The sequence below is a fragment of the Bombus pyrosoma genome, linkage group LG3 (genome assembly GCF_014825855.1).
Source record: "Bombus pyrosoma isolate SC7728 linkage group LG3, ASM1482585v1, whole genome shotgun sequence".
NCBI lineage: Eukaryota > Metazoa > Arthropoda > Insecta > Hymenoptera > Apidae > Bombus > Bombus pyrosoma.
Window position 1 is genome coordinate 14,161,500 of NC_057772.1, and position 24,736 is coordinate 14,186,235.

At 29.7% G+C, this 24,736-nt stretch overlaps 2 protein-coding genes across 9 annotated transcripts; one reads left to right on the forward strand and one right to left on the reverse strand.

The window, feature by feature from the left end:
• Positions 1 to 78: 78 nt before the first annotated feature.
• On the reverse strand, positions 79 to 5,876 carry LOC122565680 (alanine--tRNA ligase, mitochondrial). 3 transcript variants are annotated; one of them, XM_043721894.1, is made up of 11 exons: positions 5,483 to 5,876; positions 5,164 to 5,337; positions 4,720 to 5,060; positions 4,326 to 4,604; positions 4,087 to 4,231; positions 3,807 to 3,979; positions 2,281 to 2,609; positions 1,898 to 2,165; positions 1,410 to 1,805; positions 1,129 to 1,268; positions 79 to 1,043 (listed from the first exon to the last, which is right to left on the reverse strand). In XM_043721894.1, the coding sequence occupies exons 1-11, from the start codon at positions 5,672 to 5,674 to the stop codon at positions 1,021 to 1,023; spliced, it is 2,460 nt and encodes an 819-aa protein (XP_043577829.1). In that variant the 5' UTR covers positions 5,675 to 5,876; the 3' UTR covers positions 79 to 1,020. The 3 variants fall into 3 exon arrangements, with proteins under 3 accessions (XP_043577829.1, XP_043577828.1, XP_043577830.1); XM_043721893.1 differs by having other exon boundaries at positions 79 to 1,268; XM_043721895.1 differs by having other exon boundaries at positions 79 to 1,268; positions 5,164 to 5,318; positions 5,483 to 5,624.
• A 744-nt stretch (positions 5,877 to 6,620) lies between these two features.
• LOC122577952 (RNA-binding protein 4.1-like) lies at positions 6,621 to 20,279 on the forward strand. 6 transcript variants are annotated; one of them, XR_006320445.1, is made up of 9 exons: positions 6,705 to 6,879; positions 8,334 to 8,357; positions 8,842 to 9,184; positions 9,515 to 9,829; positions 10,734 to 10,953; positions 11,459 to 11,713; positions 12,166 to 12,222; positions 18,191 to 18,394; positions 19,521 to 20,279. XR_006320445.1 is itself a non-coding variant. In XM_043749697.1 (8 exons), the coding sequence occupies exons 2-8, from the start codon at positions 8,337 to 8,339 to the stop codon at positions 15,271 to 15,273; spliced, it is 1,209 nt and encodes a 402-aa protein (XP_043605632.1). In that variant the 5' UTR covers positions 6,621 to 6,879; positions 8,334 to 8,336; the 3' UTR covers positions 15,274 to 16,019. The 6 variants fall into 6 exon arrangements, 5 of the variants coding, with proteins under 5 accessions (XP_043605632.1, XP_043605633.1, XP_043605634.1 ...); XM_043749697.1 differs by lacking the exons at positions 18,191 to 18,394; positions 19,521 to 20,279 and adding an exon at positions 15,234 to 16,019 and having other exon boundaries at positions 6,621 to 6,879; positions 9,557 to 9,829; XM_043749698.1 differs by lacking the exons at positions 18,191 to 18,394; positions 19,521 to 20,279 and adding an exon at positions 15,234 to 16,019 and having other exon boundaries at positions 6,621 to 6,879; positions 8,842 to 9,124; positions 9,557 to 9,829.
• Positions 20,280 to 24,736: the final 4,457 nt, after the last annotated feature.

Here is a 24,736-nt window from a genome sequence, read left to right on the forward strand (position 1 = left end):
GGGGTACTTCAAAATATTATTATTAACTTAAATGTAAAATAATTAAAACTACAGTAATCTCTAATGTAATATCAAAAATAAAATTTCCAAGATTTATATTGATGGTGATAATGACACGTTGAAAACATTGATATTAATTGACATTTGAAAACTGATGTCTCTCATATATATAATACACATTAGGGTTGTACCGACTAATCGGTTAAGCTGACTATCTGTTCACTTTTGTAGTTGGCGACTAGTCGGTAAAAAAAGCCATTTATCGGCCTTAAATTTTTAGTATCACAATACAAAGAAGTAAAACTACAATGAACTTTCTTTACTGTCATTAGCATAATGTTAATATTTTTTAATATATAGTATACTTACTTATGGGTACATATTTGCATGTAACCTAATTATTATATAAAAAATTAAAAATAATAGTTAGTATTTATTGCAGTAAACTAAATAAGTAGGTACCAATTAAGTAGGAACATTGATTATTATTTCTTAATTTTATTACAACAAAAAACCGTTTAAAATGAAGAAACACAATGTAATAAAATAAATACAACAAACAATGTTAAAAAATTTTCTCTTTGGATTCGTAATATTAAACAATAATAAATTTGATGCGATTTATAGCGGTGTTTAAAAATAATCAGCAGAGATCACAATCGGGAGCCGACTAATTAGTTAATCGGCTAGTCGGCCAAAACCCTAATCGTTATACGACTACGTCACTAATACACATAATTATTTATTCATTATTAATTACCGTTAACTGTTCTTGATTATTATCATTAATATATGACATCCTATATTATTATATCTTCAATGAATGTTATTCAAGGTGATATTTGGAAATTAATATTATAAAAATTTAATTGATAGATTCTAATCACAGTTACATCGCTATGCATAATACTTACTTTTTTATTTCTTGCATTTGTATGTGAAAAATTTTATCTAAATCTTTTAATTTCATTAAGCACTCTTCTTTAATGAGATATGGTATTGGTATTCTATTGGCATTTTTTATTTCACTCTCAATCTCTTTACTAATTGTTTTAAATGTTTTACGTGTTACTTTCCCATTTTTCAATTTGTTTTCTAAATCTAAAATTTTATAATGTATATTTTCACCTGCTAATTTGGCAGACCTTGCAAGTGATCCTACAGTTGCTTCAAGAGTAAAATTTGATGCTCCTTTTGAGAAATAATTGAGAAAACAAAAATATTTTAATTCTCCTGTTTTCAATACATGTGTACCACAGCATGCTTCTCTAAATGAAACATATACATAGTATCAGTTATCGTCAAATAAAAAAATATCTAAAGAAAGAATTATTTTTAGAAAGTACTTAAAGAACTACTATGACTTTTAGAAAACATAGCTTTTCCTATTATTTTCTAAGAATACTTACTTTGATCTTAAATCATGAAAATTAATTTCTATGAGCCTAATATCCTTATAAAAATAAATTTCTCCTGGTATTAATGTTACAGAACTTTCTGCTAATAATTCCAAAGCATTTAATATTTTTGTAGTAACTGGGACATTAGCTATTATAACATTATTTATAAGTTCTTCAATTTCTTTCAATTGCTTAAAAGAAAGATCTTCTCCAAATGAATTAAATTGACATTTTAAGCTGTGTGGAATAATAGTAGAATTCCGCAAATAAACTGCTTGCATAATTTGTTGTATTGATGCATGTAATAAATGTGTTGCAGTATGATGTTGCATTATTCCTATACGAAATTCAGGTTCAATGGAAACCAAACAATCATCTTTAATGTTTAGTTCTTCAATCCATTTTCTATAAGAACAAATTTTTTCTTTACAGATTCTCGCTAATACAACATTAACAACTATAATATAATTATGGTAAAAATTAAAATAAAAACTTACCTCAAATCAGTTTGTACAAATTTTCCATAATGTATAACATACCCATTAATTTTCTTCACATCATATACATTAAAATTCCAATTTTTTGAACAGATGGTAGCCTTGTCTGATATTTGACCACCCTGTGTTGAATAACATAATGTTTTATCCAATATAAGTCCAATTTTATCTTTATCTGATTCTGCATTGTAATTTGTAATTGTCTCATTAACAGTTGAATGTATATTTTTGTTTGTATTTTCATTTGCTTTGTTTATTATTGTATTATCTGAAACAAAGATATTATGTATTCTTTTATTATATTATTTGAATTTAGGTAATACGAAATCAGTACACACAAACGTACACACAAACAAAGAGAGAGATTAATGATCAATCTTTACCATTTATAATTAATGCCATAATTTTACTTTCAATTTTAGGAAACTCATAATTATTTCCATTAAGAACACATTTATATTTAAAGCTGTCATCAGTTTTAGGTATACAATTTTCTTCAAGTATTTCTAAAGATTTCTTTATGTCTGTTATACTACTCTTTTCAAGGCCGATTCTAGACCGATTTTTGAGACATTCTAATTCTTTCTGGAAAGCTACTTTATCAAAATATAGAGATTCAATCTTTGCTAATTCAGTAATTGTTTCTATACTTAAACCATATGTGTCATATAACTTGAAAGCAACACTTCCTGATAATACATTACTTGCTTCTCTGCAAAATTAATAATAAATTAAACAACATGTACTTTTTTACCTATAATGGGTGATCTACATAAAATACATTTGCCAGTCTGCATAAAGTAGAGTTTCAGATCTGTATTGACCCATAGCAATTGCCGAATATAAAAGTTAAGTTTTCACAATTAAATAATACCTTATTATTGGATCGTTGAATAAGTCAAACTGTTCTGAGACCATGTTTTTGCTTAGAGACAACAAAAATTCTACATGGATGAAATAATGACATTATCCAATAGATGACAGAAGATTGTTGAATAGGATGGTGTACATTTGGTTTAATTGTATTATTGCAAGGTGTCAGAATATAGTTTATAATTCATGTTAGAAGAGATTTAAGATTTATTCAACAATCCAATATGCGTATAGTTATCATATTCCTCACTAGTGCTGTTAATAAATTCATATATACTACATTTTTTTAATGTTAACAGATGACTCTATCAATATATTAAAATTAAAGTAGAACTTTAATTTATGTTTTCAGGTTTATGTATTAGGTTCTACTAGATAAGTATTATGTTGTCCATTTTGTTCTATTTCTATCATTATGATTATACATAGTTCAATAAAATAATATAAAACAAAAAATGTTGTACGTCTATTATTTCCTTACAAAATGAAAGAAACTTTTGAGACAACCTAATAGATTTTACTTTTGCAAATATTCAAAATATTGCTTGTTCAAAAATAAAGTCTACTTTTTTGTTTTTCTGCATGTTCCAGACTTGATTTTTATTAAAACATTATCATGAAAAAGGTTTGAGATAAATATTGTTTTTAAGTAAACTTATAAAATATAAAAATATGGCATCTCATTTAAATAAATGAGGGAGTATTTTGCCCCTTAGAAAATCAATAATAGTCTCATGTATTCTATAAAAAGAACGTAATAAACCATTTATTCTATGAAAGAATCTAATGAATCAAACTTACAAGTGAACCAAGTATTGTTTGTCTTATATTCAGGCTGTAAATTATAGATACAGATTGCTGCATGAACTTTTTGCTCGATGAACTGCTCTTTCCAAAAAATGATGGAGATAGTTCCAATCATAATGCAAGCTAGAATTTCAAACTACAATATAAAATATACTAACTCTAATAATTTATAAAAAGACAGTTTATATTTTGCGTAGATCACCCTATATACTTATACACAGACACATACAAGTTATTAAGTACATGTTGAAGGTACTTGTATCCATCTCCAAGTCCAGGAGTCAGTTGTTCAGTAATCGAACTCAATTGAGGATATGTTTTAACAATTTTTGTCCACTGTTTACAACAAGTATGCTTTAATTTTTTATATAATTCTTCTTCAAATTCTATTATCTTTTGCACCTAAATATAATTATATTACATAATAAATTACAAAATGCTATATGATAGACAAATAAATTATAAGATCTTACACTACCTTTCTTATTATATTTTTTACTTTATAGTACCTTTTTTAAATTTTCCTGCAATTCTGGATAAACATCACCTAAATTTTCTACTACAATATATGAGAGTTCAGAAAGTATTCCCTGTTTTTTAAATACTTTTTCACTAACATCAATTGATTTTCTTATTATTTTCCTAAGTTTATTACTGAAAAGATAAACCCATAGTTACATACAACTATTATATACATAATTATGTACATAATATATTAATTAGAATTATTGTATTTAGAATAATTTACCTTTGTTCTGGTATAACTCCGTCTGCTAAAGCTACAGTAATCATTCTGCTATGATCTGCCAAAATTCTATATCCACTATCAAGTTCATTTTTGTCATTATAAAATTTACCTTTATATTCTGGTGCTTTTGTATATTTTTGAATAGTTTTAAAAAATGGTTGAAAAATATCTGTATCGTAATTGGATTGTTTTCCTTGTAATACTGCAACTAGTCTTTCAAATCCCATGCCTGTATCAACATAATGTTTTGGTAGAGGTACTATTGTACCATTTGATAATCTAATGTAAAATCATAACAAATTGGTATTTAAAATAATATAGATGTTATATTATACAAAAAACATTTACTTGAAGCTTGATAATAATAATTCTTCTATATTGCTTTATTGCATACCGTTCATATTGTATAAAGACTATGTTCCATAGTTCAGTGAGATCTGTGTAACCCTTGTTAATTTGCATACACCGATTTTTTAATTGCTTTGTATGATCTATATGTATTTCTGTACAAGGACCACATGGTCCTGAAATACCCATTTCCCAAAAATTCTCTTGTAACCCAAATGGAAGAACTTTATCTTCCCTAATGCCTATACTTAACCAAATATCTTTACATTCTAAATCAGGTTCCAATTCCAATCTTTCATCTCCACCAAAATATGTTACATATAAACATTCTTCATTAATACCATAATGTTTCGTTAATAGATTCCAAGCATAATGACAAGCTTCTTCCTACAAATACGAATTTATATTGAAAAAACTAAAAGTGATAAAGTATCTTTTTATAATAAATATTATATATTTATTTTATAATAAAATATTTTTAGAAACTTACTTTAAAGTAACTCCCAAAAGACCAGCTTCCTAACATTTCAAAAAATGTGTGGTGATAACTATCATTTCCAACTATATTCAGATCATTATGTTTTCCACTGATTCTTATACATTTTTGTGAATTTGTAACTTTCATTGCAGGTGGATTGTAATAATCTAAAAAAATTCCTTTAAACTAAAAAAAATTTAGAAGTTTTATAGATATTTGATTATATGGAACAATATAATTAATGAAAATTAATTATAAAAAGTAATAGTAATTTGTGATAGATTTATTTTTTATAATAGTAATAATTTATAATACTAGTTTTGAAACATACTTGGTTCATGCCAGCATTAACAAATGCTATTGTATGATCATTATATGAAATAACAGGGCTTGATCGAATAAAAGTATGCCCCAAATCTTTTTTAAAATAGTCCAAAAATTCATTTCTAATTAATTTTGCACTTTTTTGTATTGCAGATACAGTACCAGAACTATACATTCGTACTGATAAAATGTGATTCATATCTTTTTTATTTTAAGTATTATTAACAACCTTTGATTTAAATTAATTAATCTATTAACTTAAACAACTATAATTTAAAGATATTATAAGTTAATAAGTGTATATAAATGATAGTATAAATTGCTTAAAGCATAGTATATTATATAAATTGTGAGTTAGGTTCATATAGGCTTTTACGCGACATACAAACAGGTCTCAAAGCTCATATACCTAAACCTACGGAAAATTGACCGGAAATTGAGTTGTGACTAGTCGTGAAAAATTAACATGTAAGAAGGTTCTCATTCTGTGCATGCGTGATATACTATTAATGTCTCAGACAGAGATAGAGACACTCTACTCATTTCTGTCTGTCTTGCAAAAACGCGGACTTTATTGACTTCCCATGTTGATTTTTCATGATTAGACACGATTCAATTTTCGGACGATTTCCGTTAGTAAGTATCGAGATCTGTTTACATGATCGTGGGTCCTTATAATAAATATTCCGACCACGGTTATATAAATAGATCTCGACCCGCTAGAGAAAACCGTCCGAAAATTAAGCCATAAAAAGTCAACATAGAAAACAATAAGATCTCGTTCTTGCGAGCAGACAGAAATGAGTAGAATGTGAATATCTCTGTCTGAGATATTCATAGCATGTTGCACATGCGCAGAACAAAAACTTTCTTGTCTTCCATGTTAATTTTTCACGACTCAATTTTCGGACGGTCATCCCTAAGCTTCGATATACGAGTGTCGAAGTATGTTTATATGATCGTGATTTCGGCTATTGAAAATAATAATTTTTATCTGTATGATAAAAGCATATCCATGAGTTAGAGTTATATTATACAATTCCTAAGTTATGTTATTGTCATTAATTAGGTTATAAAAATTGTCCAGTTACAATGTATATGTTTCCCATATAATAATTTGTTTCTTAAATCGCTTAAGTTTTTTAAATAACTAAATGTTAAGAATTTATATTTTTTACAAAAGAATATTTATTCATGAAAATATGTCTTACAAATAATCTAGTGACTTTGTTGTTAAATGAACTAAGGGTGGCAAGTACGCAGTACAGAACTCGTTGCTTGCCGTCAAAAGTGTTCAAGGTGGAAATCATTGACGCCATTTCGTATCTCGTTTCGCTGATAGCGTCACGAAAGTTTTATCCCTTTTTACTTTAATTTAATTTCGCCAAAACGTCGCAGCCACATGTAAGTAGTAATGTGATATTGTAATAAGATATTTGACAATTAGAAATATTTTTGAGGAATTTGAAACTTAAGTGGGGTGAAGAGATTTACATATCGTCAGTTACTAGGGCACGCCAAGGGCCGGTTGTTTTTAGATATCTTTTTTTTCTTGGTTACAAGGTCATATTTCAATTCTACGTTTTAAAAATTCGGTTTATAAAATATACTTGTTTTGTACTATTCCATTATAATAATTACGGTCGATGGGACGAATGAAATTGTTTTCCTTTCTATTGATAATATCTGATAATTTTCATGGCCTTGAACAGTATATAAGCGTCTTCTACGTTTACCGGAAAAAAATATCACAACTTTTCAAATTTCATTAAATTTTTTTTTCAGCTATTTAAAGTTTACAAAATTTTTATAAAGCAACTCCCTTTATTTTTATTTGTTAGAAAATATATAAAATTGTTTTATTTGCATTTTAAGACACCTGTTCTTACACAGTTATAAAATGTGTAGTAATGACCATGTAAGTTTGATACATTTTTTTTAATATTCTCGAAATGTAGTTTCTCCATTTTAGGAAATTTCAAGGAAATGTTAATGCTTACATGTAACCATTTCTTCCTAAGGTACTAATTTTTAAAGTATATACATATAAGAACTTAGATGTTTATTATTTGCTTCTTTCATGACATTAATTTTTTATGTTATTCTGTGTATGGTTTGATTATTAAATCCAAATAAAATGCACATATACAATTTAGCAAAATTATATATCCAAAAAGATAATAATTTTGAAATCAAGTATAGTGATTTATATTTATTTATTATTTAATTTAGAAATAAAATATAATGTTGTATATTTATTACATTGTACAATGTTGAATAATGAACCAATTAAAAATATTTATATGTATATAGGAATTATATATATCACATTAAAAAACATTAAACATGGATTAAGTACATTATACTGCTATTTAAAATAATTCGATTTTGGAAACTTATTTTCTTTTTTAGACTTTATTGGAAAATACAAATAATATTGAAATCAAAATATAATTATTAAATGTTGCTGTATATATTAAAAAATTTTATTATAAACTTTTTGTAACTATATTTTGCTTAAGCATATCACATAGAATGTAAATTTTTATTTGAAATATAACTTATGATATTATTACTGTAAAAAATTGGCCATCTTATGAAGATAACATAAATTTTAAATATACTTGATTTAAAATTCTAGTGTATAATGCGCATAAAAATGCATATAACTATAATATATGCAATAGTGATAGATGTAAATGATTGCAAAATATTATTATTTCACAAATCATATTTTAAATCATTATTGTAATTAATAGACTAAACTATTATAATAAAATGTAAAAATGTAATCATTTAAAAATGAAATAATAATACACATAAGACTGTAATTAATCATACTATTTTTTTATTTTCAGAAAATGGTTTCATCTAATCAACCGGTAAGAACAATGCTAATAGTAAATAGTTTTCCATTTTGTATTATTTGATGACCTCAATGTTTATTTTTCATGTACATTACTTTTCTCAAATAAATGATTAATATATAAGTTGAATGGCATAATTTGTTTATAGGTACATAAGGTATTGTGTTTTTGTAATTTTTTTATATATTCAAATCTTTTATAACTTAATCATTTACAAATTTTAGTTAGATTAAATATCAGTTTAGTGACTATTATATATAAGCTCAATGATATCATATTATTATTATTATATGATTTTTGTAATAATAGCAAAAATTTTGAGCAAGATAAAATCTCAAACAGACACCATACTTTCTGCAAACAGGGGTATGGTCGATTTTAGAGGTACAAAATGAATCTAACATTTTCTTTATTAATTGGTATTATAAATGCATGTATTATAATTACATAAAGAGATATCATGAATAAGTGTTATTAACTATACGTTTCAATTTTACAGAGAAAAACAAAAATATTTGTGGGTCGGTTACCAGAAAATTGTCGCAACGATGAGTTGCGACAATTATTTTTACGTTTTGGTGAGGTAACGGAATGCGATGTCATGAATCGATATGGGTTTGTCCACATGGCACGTGAGGAAGATGCAGCTGCTGCAATCAAAGCTCTTCACAATTCAAACTTCAAAGGGGCAACAATCAATGTGGAACAGTCTACAGGCAAATCACGCGGTGGAGGAGGAGGACGCAGGGATGGAGACAGAAGAGGTGGACCAGTGAGAGGTGGTAGGGGGGGACGAGACGGTGGTAGAGACGCTCGTCCTGGACCATACAATGATAGAAGAGGTTGGTAAATTTATTTTTATGATATTCTATTTTAATATAACTATTTTCTCATTGCCTATTACACTTCTGTGTAATATTTAATAATCAGTATAACAAACTTTTGTCATTTAAAAATATACATAATTCATACCTTTTTAAAATTTATGAGAAAAATTAGAATGCGTTATTCTACATCAAAGTTAATAAACTTTAAAATTATAAATATATAATGGGACATAAATTTATGAAATGTAACATAAAGCATTTTGCAATGAGAAAATAATCAATTAAAGTTAATGTATTTTTCATACAGACTAAAATACAAATTGGATATCTCGGCATGCTTTACAGTTCTTCCGATCCAACTCGTTGGTTACGATGGATCTGCTGCAGGTGGCGTCGCAACGGGGTACACCGATTACAATCGTGGCGCTGGAGACTTTAGTGGACGTGGAGCTGATTTTGGGACTGGATACACTGATCGTGGAGCATATGGTCAAAATGTGGGGAGCGCGGCGATGGGTTACACTTCTACGGCACCTGGAATGGGAGGAGGATATGGACCAGCAACTGGAGCTGTTGGAGGATATGGACCAACTGGAACAGCTGATTACGGTCGAACTGACTACAGTCGTGCTGCAGATTTTGGAGCTAGAACAGATTACGGTAATGGCGGTGGTATGTGTTTTATTTAGCCAGGATAATGTAATATTCATAATTAACCCTTTATATTATTCTTCTTAAATTAAACATTATTTTCATTTACTATATTATATTTCATTTTATTTTCTGTATTTATCTTTGAAATTTGAAATACATATTTTTAATGTTCAGATTTTATTTTTACATATTAAAATTGCTTTTATTATAGATCAATTGTAGAATTGTTATTTACAAAGAAAAATACAATAGCTCCTTTTTTATCTGACATACATATATTTTGTATCATTAATTACTATTAATTCATTTCTTTTAATAAGACCATATAATATATCCATTTTCAAAGATGTTTTGAAATATAAATGTATAAATTTGTTTTTTTTGTAGCACCTAAATTAAACATACTTTTATTGCAACATATTTTTTCATAAATTCATAATTTTTTTATTTCCTTGTTTTTAAATAATTAAATATATGAGATAAAATAACATATATATATCTATATGTGTATATGTTGCAACAAAAGTATGTTTAATTTATGTGCTATTAAAAAAAAACAAATTTATACATTTATATTTCAAAACACTTTTGAAAATAGATATATTATATGATCTTATTAAAAAAAATGAAAATAATAGTGTGTGTGTGTGTGTGTATATATATGTCATTCCATAAATACTGTTTTTACCATTTTATTTATGAAAAGGGTTATCATGAATGTTACACTGTTAGATTTTTTCTCTGGATACCAAAGTTGAATGCAAGAAATAAGATTACATATATTTATTTGAAGTGTTACTATCAATTCAGAGCTATTTGTGAATGCTAAATATCTAACAAATAGGATAAATTTAGCCAGGCTGCAATAAAAATAACTATTATTCTGATATAGAGTGTATACATTTTGCAGTAGTTGGAGGTGGGATGACTGGGGACTTTAATCGTGGTGCCCCAGGTCCAATGGATTATGGACGTACAGATAATTTTGGTGCAAATCGTACTGTTGATTATACAGCTAGAAATGATTATGATCGAGCTGCAACTGGGCCTATGAGAAACGGTGGTGGTGCAGTTGCCACTACCGGGTATGGAACGGGTTACACAGATGTAGGATATGATGAAAGTCACTGGTAATATATTTCATTCATTTTACAACACTAGATTTGATTTTATTATTTAATATGAATTAGTATATTAATACATTGGTAATTTTTATTAATATAATTTAATAACTATATAATAGTAACATTTAAAGTAGTAAATTAGATATTAAATATTTGGATTAACAATTATTAATAAAATTGAAACACATTTTTTATAAGTTTTTATACACAATATATATTGATTCTAAATATGTAAGAACAAAAAATCTAACCTTGAAGAAGTTCAGATTAATGTTAACAATTTAAAATAAGTATGCACTGTAAAAGAATAAGTCTCTTGCAGCATTTTGAAGTATTTTAGCATAACAATTATGTGAATTGAAACTTTATTTTTATTCTAACCTGTAATGCTTATACTAATTTAAAATTTGCAAGTGCATTACAAGATCAATTAATTATGCTTGAGCAACATTTTGGTGCATTATAAGGATAGAGTGAAAATAAGTTAACATATTCCAATTGTGTATGACAGGGGTTATCCGGGCGGGCCTGGGGATATGATGGGTGGGCCCGGGGGGGTAAGTCAGGGAGCTTCGATGGCCTACGACAGGAGGGATGGTCCCCCTGTTAATGATATACCTCCATTTAACAGGCCAATGAGTACTGGACCCAGCTACAGCACTGGGGCACCTAGTTATAGTACTGGTCCTGGACCACAAGCAGACATGTTTAGTAGAAGACCTGGCAGTGCTGTCCCTAGTGGTGGATATCCACCTGTTGGTGGAGGGTAAGTAAGAAAGTTACATTCATTTTACTACTTAAAATATCAACATATAAATAGTAATTAATGGTTATTCTCCGTTACTTTTATTTCTTTTATATTTATTGCAAATAGTTCTTTTTAAATCTTTGTTATGTATTTGTAAATCATTATTATGTATGAAAATAAAATTATTTTTAACAAATCATCAACTTGAAATAATCGCGGTTCACTTAAGGTACATAAATATTCTTCTTTTTTCAAGATTCCACTTATTTTCAATAGATCTGCTGTTTCATTCCCACCGTAATCTAAATTAGATCATTCAATTTTATATTTATTATTTCTTATATATCATTTTTTGACAAGCTATTTACATATTTCAAAATGCCTTTTCCATACTGAAATATTTAGAAATATTCAATCCGACTGATCTCAACTATTATTAGTTATTATAATAATCTTAATTTTTGTTTTAGCTATACCGAAGGGTACGACAGACCAGATGCATATGGTCCTCCACGTGGTGGCGGACGGTAAGTCTTATTGTTGTTATTATTATTATTTAATATGTTACACTACTTACACCAATGCGTTTTCTAAAGTGATACTGATCACACGGCGTTAAAGAGGGATATTAACTTATGCGAGTGATCGTTCATTGTTCAAGCGACCACGCTCTTTTTGCGCAATGTCATTTCGATTGATTGAACACTGATCTCAGTGTGCTTACGTTTTTATGCGGATCGAAATAGGTTAAACATTTTCTGTAAAAGTATAAGGTGTGACACTTAGCGCGAGAATATAAATATTTCTTGATCATAGAAAGCGTATATTTGTGCATATAACGGCACAAGATTGATTTCTATTGTCGATGAAATACGTTATACGAAATAAGTCATTCTGCGACTTTTCTAGTGTCGAGTGTAAAAGAGAACAGAGGTAGTTGAACATTTTATTTAAGTAATATATTTATTAACTATTATCTGTAAATTTAATGATTTTTTAATATTCTCTTTTTCTATTCTATTCTATTCTATTCTTCTTCTATTCTATTTTTAAATACTCACACGCGCACACATTTTCTAAGATAATATTGTTATAAAATTACTTATGTGAAGTAAATAGCTCTGTTATTTTGCTCGTATATGCATAAGAAGTTTTAAACTTGAAGTTCAATTTAAAACAGTTATTAAGTATTAATTATTCAAACACTCATATATACAAAGTTATAAGTTAAACAAAAATTAAATTAAGATGAAATATGAGACATATACTCGATATCTTATAAGTTTGATTCATAAAGGACTTATGAAATTCTAGAAGAAAATTTGTTAGTGCAGTGCACATGCTAACTCTTGCATATGTTTGTATTAATCAAAACATCGTTACTTCGAAAACATTCAATCCAAATTGATCTGAATCATACATAGTTCAAATATCAGAATAGTTTAATTATTCGGGCAAGATTGAAAGAAAATTCGATATCTTTTATCGATTTAAACAATTGGTTTATTTGCATCCAAGCTCTAGGAATGAAAATAATAACTCGAATCAAGTGCCTGGAAAATAATTATTCTCTCGTTACATATTCATCATGAAATAATGATTGTCAATATTGATTTGAATTTTCAAATAACTCGGAATCAATCAAGTATCTAACAAAAATATCTAATCAAATATAAAGATTTCAGTTTCTATTATTGAAAGGATTATCAGGTGACGAAATTTTGTTAAGAACAATGTAATGTATCAGTTAAGAGATCACAAAAGGACTCATTTTACAATCATTTATCCAGTTAATATTACAGACTATTTTATGTTTCCATGTCAATAGCTATGAAGCTATTCTTAAAAGGAATGAGTTAAAATACAGAGAAATATTTAATTACGTTCGAAAGAAAAACGGTATTAAGTTCGTATTTTATACTTATCTAGAGAAAATCATTTTAACTTAATGCTACCTCTCTTCTTTTATGTACTCTGCGGTAAAAGTTACGCGAAATCAGCGTGTACGTGATTCGAGATATTTGCGATTAATCGAACAACAGTTCGGTAGAATGCTGGCAAATGAACCGTAATAATAATACATTACGACACACTGCGCCGTTAAACATGTATTCTGAATTCTGAAGATGCATGCCATCGGTTTTACCGTGCCTCGAAACCTCATCGGTTTTCATTTTTTTGAAAGAACACCGTACTACGAAAAATGCGTATCATGTTTCGAAACATACGTGTACACTGAGAAGAAGACAGCCCAGCCCGGGTTGGTTGTTGCACGAAAATTGCGTTGCGTTCTTTTGCTATTGCGTCTTTTGCCAAGATTATTGCAAATGATTGATCAGCTAGAGGAACATTTTCAATGATCATTCAGAAAATTTATTTTGGAATGCTCGAGCACATACTTCGGAAATATTCGTGAACGTTTGAACTGTCGTCGATACGCTTTTGCGACAATAGCGAGAAACGCCTGGCTGTGACGATAAAGCAGCTTTAAAGATGTGACAACTTATCAGACCTGAGTCTGATCGGTATTTCGCTTATGTATATGCACTCTTACGGTACCACACACATTAACGCTTATCTTGTATTTATATTTCAATTTTCAAACGATAGCTTCTATATACGTATATAATCTTCATCGCATCACTATAAGATCACTATAAAGAATACAAACGTTACTCAATTTAGTTTCTTTTCTAGGCACTATACTTCTACAAACTTCAAATTGTTCAGAAATTGTTCAGATACTTAGCATACATTAACATAATTTGAATTAGAACAATAAATTCTTAACAAAATGACAAATATTTTAACATTTCTTTGTAGATATGTTTGGCAAATAATTAATATACAATATTAATGTACAAAGTGTTTAATTGTTTCAAGTACCTTTGAATTTGGGAAAATACATCGATAATATCAAGACCATTATTCTATTTCAATCTATTTTCATTATGTGATAAAACACTGTATACATTTTTTTTCCTTTTTTTAGCCTTTTCTTTTTTAATAACTATGGGTTGCATATGTTTATCAAATGTCTTCAGTTTTGAATTATAGCTTGTTACTTTTTTATTTGTAGGATTTACATGCATTTATCTGGAAACATAAATATAAAGATGTATTTTATCCTCGTTTATATTGGTTGATGAATGAAGTAACAAATACAGAATATCTGACTACATATATTTTTCACATAGAAAAAACAAGATATTAGCTATCGTATAAAGAACAAAAGTACGAAATTAATAGAAACGATTGATAAATATTTTATCCAGGTCTGAAAGTTGTATGTTATCCGGCAAATGTGTGTTACATGCGTTGCGAGGAGATTCGATCGATAAAATCTATACGTAGTGTGATATTTGGTATTGAAAGGCGGCAGTGTGCAGGCAGCACTGGCCTTTCTGTAAGAAAGAGAAGGAATTTTTGGTAAAATGTATTCGCGCATATCAGTGTTACATCTTATACTTTCCAGCTTGTTGCGCCGCAAGGCGATGAAGAAATTAATACTGCGATTTTTCATTTTTTGACCTTTTAGCTTCCCAGGTCCGGCAGACGCGATGCCACCGAGGTACTAAAAGCGTACTAAAGCAAATACTAAGCGCATGCGAAAAGGCTCCCTTAAAAAAATGCCTCTTTAGTGGTGGTCATTCGCTTACGGAATCGAATACCTAGGAACTGCCCTGCGTCTGACATACAGAGTCCATACCATTACATACGATAATATGTATAATGATATAGACACGATATAATGATATAGATATGATCTAACGTTTAACACACTAACTTAAGGTACGGTAAGAATAAAAAGTGTATCAATGAGCAACATAATGAATGACTAAGGAAATAAGCAACCATGATCACCTGAGGAGATAAAAAAGAAGATTGAATTTCTGATTGAAGTAAACATTATAATGTGGAATCAAGAAATTTTATATATCGTTCATTTTTTCCAGCAGATAGTGGATATATTCCTTTTGTGCGATTTGTGTTTCGTAGTTTTTTTCTGATATTTTCCATGTTTTTCTCTCATAATATATACAATCCAATTTCCTGGAATGGATTGAAGCATCTTTTATCTATCTTAAGTCACGTAATGATTACATATTAGTAGGATAGATAATTTCGTTATAAGTTTGTAATATTTAGCATCAACAAAGTGGTGACTTAGGCTATTAAACAGAAAATGCTGTATAATCTTTTTTTACACGTAAGAACTTGGATAATGTTTTAAATGTTCATTAATAAAGCAAAGAAACGTGTTTGCAGAAGTTGTCAATGTACCTCACAGAATGAAAAATAAAATTCAAACGTATGTCTTTAAGCCTCTTAGCTTAAATATTTTCAAGTACATACTCCTCGTAACAATTTCTTTATATACACCTTGTTATTCACATAGTCTCTATTTGAATCTTATGCAAAGTAATTGAAAATTTTATTTTTTACCTTCGACTATTCACTACACTTTTATTTATACTTTTCAAGTAAACTTCTCTTCACTAAAGCTTTTTCTGCTCTTCGTTGAAACATGCGACGCTGACAAGTGGATGTTAAAAGGAAGTCATCGAAGAAATTTATATGCAAGATCAAGTGAAACGTGATTTACTTGTTTCTCGTCCTTCGGCGAAGCAACTAGGTATTAGCGCGCGTTCATACGTGGTACACATAATCATTATTAGAATGACGTTTTGCATTGCAAAATCGTCCTTTCTTTCTTTTTGTCTTCCTTCCTTTCTTTCTTTAAAGCGTCCAAAGTATAGTTCAATGTAATTAAATAGTATCAAATAAATATATCACAGATTTTTAGCGTGCAAACCTAAATACCGATATATTTTAAATTGAGATCAGGTGTTTATAGTATTCTTATTGTTGTATTAAATATATGTAAAAAATTTTCTGTACAGCGTAAAATCGCTGAAATTTAATTAGACTTATATTATATATATTGTATTTCTGTATATTTCCAAAATTAGGATTAATATATATGTATTATAACGCGTGTGATATTTTATTAATAACATAAAATTTAGATAGTCACAAAATGATTTTGCAGGATTTTTATTAAATTTGATCGTTTCTTGGGATAGTTTAAATAAATAAAGTAACATGAAAAACCTGAGTGAAAAAATATATTCTGATTCATCGAAGATATTATAAACTTCTTGATCTCGATCCTTAATTTAATGCTTTTAGAAATAATAAAAGCATTTCAAGTTACATTTTACTTGAACATAATATTTTAAGAAATATGAAAATGTAAAAGAAATGTACGTTACATGTATTTATTAAACTTTTAAGAATACAAAAATGCAGAACGTCATTTAGCATTTGATGGAATCTACATGACTTGTACTTAGACAGCGTAATCTTGAATTATGCGACGAATCGCGCGTAAACACAGCGCACTCTAATCCTGGTGGCATATCAACGTCAGATTATTGAAGAGACGATATCAAGTCGCTTACCTATGCGTGTGGCCTGTAGATGCGACTCTGGTGAATAATGCAAGCTTCGATATGCGGATAACGTGCTACAAATTGCGTTTGCGCTCAAAGCTGGCGGTGCTTTGAATTTAAACAGAAGGTATGTTCAACGCGTGCGCCATTTACTCTTTGCTCGTTAAAGCAAAAAAAAAATAGTTATAATGAAAAAAACTGAAAACAGAATGCGCTTATTGCGCGCATTATCTATTGTCGGTTATTGCGACGCTGAAAATTTATGATAAAAGACTACGAACAAAAATGTTCCTGCAATCGTCGATTATGATAATACCGTTGCGAAGATGCTGCGATGGCGAATGCTTTTAGTATTTAATTCTAATTCCATCTCTTAGGAAATCATTGAGAAAGATTATCTTTTTTATTTATACGAGTCATATGTTCGTAGGTGACACGAGTCAAATTTATTTTATTCCGAACGTAACCCGTATACACTATACGTATTCTTGATAGATATCGATAAATTCTCTATCTATTTCTAATGCTTCTTACTCTTTTGCGTGATTTACTTGAGCTATTTTTCAAGACGTTCTTAGATAAATTATAAACGAATATCTAAAATATGCACATAGGGAATGATCGTTATGTTACCCTTAAGTAAAGTATTCTTTGTTAATTTATATATTTCTAACATAACGTTTTATTTATTTTGATTATACTCTATTTGAATTGACTCGATAATTTGTCACTGGTACAAATTCTTGGTTAATTATTAATTTTATGAATAAAAATAAGTGAGATTTTCAAAAGTAAATTAACATGCTGACACAGTATTAGATCTCAATAAATATTTTACGAGACTATTTGATATCTACAACGGATGTACTGGGATGGAATTAGAACTAAATTAATACGAATACAGTTTTTACATAAACAAATCATATATCAAAGAATACAAAATTTTACCTAATTTAAGATTTTATAACAAAATGTATGCTCATATCTACGCAGGCTTGGAAGATGTACTATGCATCAAATAATATAATCTTTTTGATAGATTACAAGCGGGATGACGAGACCCTGGACAATGCGATGAACTCAGATTGGAGGTATGAGTCCTAATAATATGAAGAAGCCCTTCCTCTACTCAGATCGATGGATCTTTTCTCTCAAGAAAGATACTTGCAGCAATGTTAAACCAACGAAGACACAACAAAGGAAGAAAGAAAGAATTTCTGTTTTGACAACATATGCTGAACATGTAAGATGTAATGACTAAATGTATTACTTTTAAAGTCTATTATTTTTATACTAAATTACTATATCATTTTAATCGAGCAAATAACTTCATTTCATTAATATTTGATATATAAATATGAACAATCAACTTTTATACACCCAGACATTAATTTTTTATTGTACAGACGGTTCTGTATCTACATGATTTTCATTCAACATGATTGGAAAAAATCCAATTCACTTCCACAATTGATTGGCATGCTACAAACAGTGTCTTCTTAAAAATGTCAGTTGAAATTCATTCTTTGCATTAGAAACGTTTTTCGAACTTTTTCTTGCATTTTTACTCTGTTCTTGTTTTATGTTTTTCTTGGAATTTAATTAACAGTGGTTGGCTGTTCTCTTTTTCCTTTTATTCTCTATTTTATGGAAAGATTTCAAGTTCGCTTAAATGCATTCGATTACAAGAAATTCTCCACAATTCACGTTTGTCAGTCACGTTCATTTCGTATTTAAAGTTACTGTTTAGTCGAGCAAAAATGAAGTCCCTAACGTGTATAAAGAAACAGATAAATAGTAAAAAGGTGATGCACCAGTTCCCCTATATTCTATGGTCCTATGTAGTATTTTCGATTATTGTCTAAATCCAACTGATTTTTCAAAAAGTAATATAGTAGTTATTTAAAATGTAGGTGACATGATCTTGTTCGTTGTGACTTGATTGATTGATCCTTTTTAGGTTACCAGCATCTTTTTGTAAAGTTCATGAACAAATGATTTGATTGGGAGCATGTATCTAAACCCTGTACTAGAAATTTTGGGGCAAACAGTGTATCAGAATATTCGTTTACGCTAAAAATATGCATAGAAATTGTAAATTCTTCTGGTTGTTAACACCGGATACATAAAAATGATGTTTCTAAGGTGTGAGACTTAGGTGAAAGACTTGTGTCTGAGAATGACATAAAGATCTCTAAATCTAGGATTTAATAATGATTGTGTTGACAGTATAATCGAGAATGTGTTGTATATTACATGATAAGTGAGGCGTGCTACTTTGAGATAGAACAGTAATAAAATTTTATTGTTGAATTTCTGACAGTGTATCAGTGGATATACTTACGTACATTCTCCTTTCTTTCCACTAGTTCCATTTGCAATCTAGGAGGATTGGATTCTTGGATTTGTAGTGGATACCTTTGGAAATTTCCAATAATGGAATAATCAGCAAACTAGTATATGATCTTCCAGATGAGCCCACAGGTAGTATAGTATCCATTGTTGCTGTTATCAATTATTTTATCGAGGTTCTTCAAAGTATGAGTATGGCATACCTCGAACGCTTTTCTTTCTTATCTCTTATTTACTTTAAAGGGAACATACTTTGTGACTTTCAAAAAACAAATATTTTTACTGGCTTACTTAGATGTACATAGAAATTAATAGAATATGGCAGATATTTTATTTTATTATTGAAAACAAATTGAAATTGTCAATAATTTTTCACGAAATTTGATACACACATATAATTGATGGATTATTTTTGGCACGTCAAGTCACATTTTTTATTAAAATTTTCAAATTTTTATTAACTAATAAAGAAAACAATTTTTACGTAAAATGTCACGGTTTCGTCAAAAATAGCATAATTTTGTCAATCTGCAAAAATTAAAAAATCGGCCCTACTAATACAATATCGAATGCGATAGAATCTAATAAAACTCTTTCTTTTTTTCAAATTGTACGATTGTGAAGATGAATTATGCTAACAACGTAGCAGTGCAACTTTGTTCGCACTGCAATATATACCAAAATTAATGCGTCATTCACATTCGCTAATATATAAATTCGGTATTTTTTAAATAATATGTACGGTATCCTCTCTGTAATAAAAAATAATCAAATTACTTCGTCTATTCTTCTTGAATAAATTCCTGACAGAGTCCTTCCTTTCACGAACTCAAATATATACATATGTATGTGGCGCGATATACATATAATTAGCTAATTGGGCGCGATTGTAAGTCTTATGTGTCATATGTTAGAATTGCCGATCAAAAATAAAAAATATAGTAAATGTTGACCTAGACATATATTGTCAAGAACATTCTCCCGAGTAATCTCTAGAAAGTTTTAGTCATTGCTCGTTATTCTTTAAAAAGTTATTACTAATAATATATTACTACTACTATGTACATTCCGTTCTGCCTATGTGTAAATACATGTGACTGCAGACATGGACGTAACCGACGCAATAGTCGCGTTCATATCTTAGTTTTTATTTGAAAGAAATTTTCACGCATTGCTCGCTTACTCCACTTGCTCATAAAAATCTAGTCCAACCAGATATGTGCCAATTTCACATGCAAGCAAAGGGGGTCCGATTTTTCCTTTCTTTAATTTTTTGCTCGTTTCCTTGGTATTGCGTTGGATTAGATTTTTACGAACGAGTAACGCGTGCGGTGTTTCTTTACCATACATAAATACCAATGTAGTGTATTACTGGCTGGATGCCCTTTTGTCTACATTTATCCATATCCTCATCAGAATTAAGATACGAATAGTAAAAATCTAGTTGAACAAAAAATAGGTTTATAGAAATAGGATTGAATATCACAAGGTCATGACTAATATATAAAACAATAATATGACAAAGAGAATCATCTTCCGGCATAGATTTTTTTATTATATCATATAATGCTAATAATGTGCACCTTCAAATTTAAAGAGTTGTAGGACCAATTCGTAACTTATATAAAAATTTCTTATGTACATTCTCAACTATAAGTAAACATTAAATTTTCTTTTCTGGAACTATACGGAGATTCCTGGCAAACATGAATTGGTCTAAGAGAGCAGTTATAGAAACTTCAATTTTTAGAAAAACGACGCCGTTGGAAGAATTTCTGCAAATATCTAGATGTTTACATTTTGCAGATAATAATTCGGCTAACAATACAGATGAATTATGTAAAATAAAACTTGTGATAAATTTTTTGAATCAAAATTCTTTTGATTCCTTGATTGAATAAAAAAATACTTATTAACACTTATAATGCACTTTGTTTTCTCCCATATTTAAGAGCATATAAAACTAACAAAAATTATTATATTGTAATTTTTTTCTGAAGATGCCTGAAATCTCAAATTTTAGAATATGTAGAATGTCCTTTGTTTTTAATCATTCTGATATACTCAGACCTATCCTAATGCCACCTACTGAAAATCGGCACGAACTTTCCGAGCGACCCAATACAAATTGCGTAGCAATATGTAATTCTGTTTTACAACAACATTACAATGGATATATCTACTTTGCATAAAAATTTCATCATTCAATCATTATATTCGAAGTATTTACTCATAAAATTAATAACATTTGACTAGTCCTCCTTTTAACGTACTTTACCGATCGTTCACAAAGCATAATTAAACACAGATGTAAAGATTAAAGAGCTATATAACGGTGCACCACAAGCAGGTAAAAAGTTCCTTTATATCTCTCATCATCAAATTTCATGCCTCGTATGACACATATTAATACGTTTATGAAAAGTGCGAAAAATTTATCTAAAATTCTATGAAAGTATTCAACTGCTTTTGTCTATTTTCGTTAATGTAGAAGATTATTCGTTTGCCCGTGCCATCAGTCGCGATGTAATAATCTGCTGTTGTATTGTTCAAGGAAAAGAGTGTACAAGAATAATGTAAGAAGCGAAGAAAATTTAACCCTTGAACTGTAGAGGTGGATATTTCATGTCCAAGTTATTTTGACTGAGTTGAGTTTTTCGTAAAGGAGCAGATAGAAAACCTTCCCAGCCTCCTGCCCAAAAAACGATTTAATAGAAGCTTTATGATAACTTTAATTGAAAACATTTAAAGATATATGAACTTTTTTGGAATTTTTTTAACAAGTTTTACCCACTGAAAAATGCATCGGACACGAAAGTCGGAGTTAGAGTTATAGTTAGAGTACCGTAGAGACGTTTACAGTCTAAGGGTGAACTTTTGACATTTGGAATTTTCCCGGGAACGGAAGTCGTTTATTAGAGTCTTTCGTATTCCGGATGTTCGATCACCGCAAAATAAATTTGGTGATCAGAAACTTGGGGCTGCAAGTTATTATCAAGTTGTCCAACGTATTACGCGTAGTTTGCTATGCCGATATGTTTACTGCGGCCATTATTTCTACGGTACGAGTGCGTGGAACCCCGATGTAAGTCGCCGAGATACGATGTACTCGCGAAATAAACGTTTCTCTCTGAGAAACCTCGTAATTGCAAAAAGACGAAATGTCTATATGACTTCCTCTATCACAAACTTAAGTTGTCTCAAATAAAACATTAACTATTTATCATATGAGATTCTTGTTACGCTGAATGCATATTACGTGTCGAGAATTATGGATCATAATTGGCGAAATAGATATGTAGAAATACTTTCATTACATGTAGAGATGATAGAATAAAAAATTTTTGTATTTATTTAGCATATGTTTTACAAGATATTCATAGATAACAATTACATTTGTTTCACTCTACTCTTCTAGTGTCATTTCTCCTCTTCTTGCCAAGTTACATATTTTCTTCTTTTTTTTTCTTCAGAGGTCTTGTCGCGTAACGTACACTCATAACATTCACACTCACACACCCACAACACAGTTACACACATTGTAATATGGCGTACACTGTGCACGACCAACCCACGGTTGTAACGCGCAATATTACGCACACATATCTCAATGGAACACTTCGCATTCGGCAGTATGTCACCCCTTGCACAGGGGCCATATGCTAACATAATTCTTTGTATTGTTCCACTTGTAGTATATGTACTATCGAAGGAAGTATGTTAAGTATGTTTTGTTTCCCGTATATAATGCAAAGTACTATCTTTGCGACTAGTGACAAAATAAATATCTTATAGGCCACCCAGCGGCAGGTCGATGTACTACAAACGCAAGAGTACTTATTGTTTACTACATTAAAGAGCTATATAACGGTGCACCACAAGGAGATAAAAAGTTCCTTTATGTCTCTCATCCCTTTATTATCATACCCTGCCCTTAGTGAGTAGTATTTAATAGCAACATCTAATTCATGTTTTCTACTTGTTTAGGTTATATTCGTTACATGTTATTCGCCATGATTACTGTATTACTCTTTGTGCGGTAATAACGTGTAAACGAAGCAATATCGCATATATTGTGATAATACGATAGTAAATAACTAATTAAAACAACATTGTAGAATATTCCAATCTTTTTCGTACAATTATAAATAATTGAAATCTTTTATTTCGCTAAAATTTTCCAAATATTCATGTTGAGGTAGTGCAAGTCGAGACGCTTACTACCATTTGGGTCCGCATGGAAGGATGGCCCAAAATTACCAAAACGCTCAATTGGGAGATGCTCGCGCAACCCATGGCGTACTGGCCGAAGGCCAAAAGTTTGAGACCATGCATGCTTAACGCTTCTCCCAACAAAATTTCAAAAGTGCTAGCTTTTCAGACAGAGCTATTCTTTTGCTACAAACCGCGACGGGTTACACCGTTTTTTTAATCGACTGGGGATAAAAACCCACCAAAGTCTCAGTTCGATTCGATTGTTGCCACGGAAGTTTGCGACGATGGCACCATGGACCAGAAAGATCCGCCTGCCAGGCGTACGTGACCAAGTGGATCAAGCGCTAAGACATTGCGTCGCCCAGCTTACTATGTTGAGACGGTCAGAATGTCTGGTAAACATCGATCCTTCCCCAGGAGAAACAATGACTGCGAGGTTGCTGTTGGACCGCCAGCCGGAAGAATCCCCGAGAGACACGGGAGCACACTGGTTGGAGCTTGGATACCTCGATCCTGAATAATCGCTACTCTTGCGAGACTTTTTTTTGTTTGTTATATGTATTGTTTTATGTATATATTTGTATTTTTGTATATATATCAGTATTATTACTAAATAAAGACTAACAAAAGCCTAAAAACTTGTAAACGCTTTCTTATCTTTCCTTGCCATTCATACGACAAGTCTTACAATATTAAATTTAAGATATTTTTTTAGCTATTCAACTATTCGACTGTCCTAGAGAGCACGTTCGTATATTTATATCGACAGATGTTATTATAAAAAGTTCAAAGTTAGAGTACATATGTAACTCCGGTTAAAGATTACAAATAACGGTAATAATATTTTGTCCGGAGTTCGTTTGCCTTTAAAACAAAACTAATAGTCAATCGAATCAAGTACCTGTATACTCCTCTTTAGAGAATTAAAAACTGCATTGAATGGCGTCTAAAAAATGTATTGTACCATTTAGAAAAACAAGGACAAAATCATCGGCAGATGTCCCTCTCGAAATAGGAC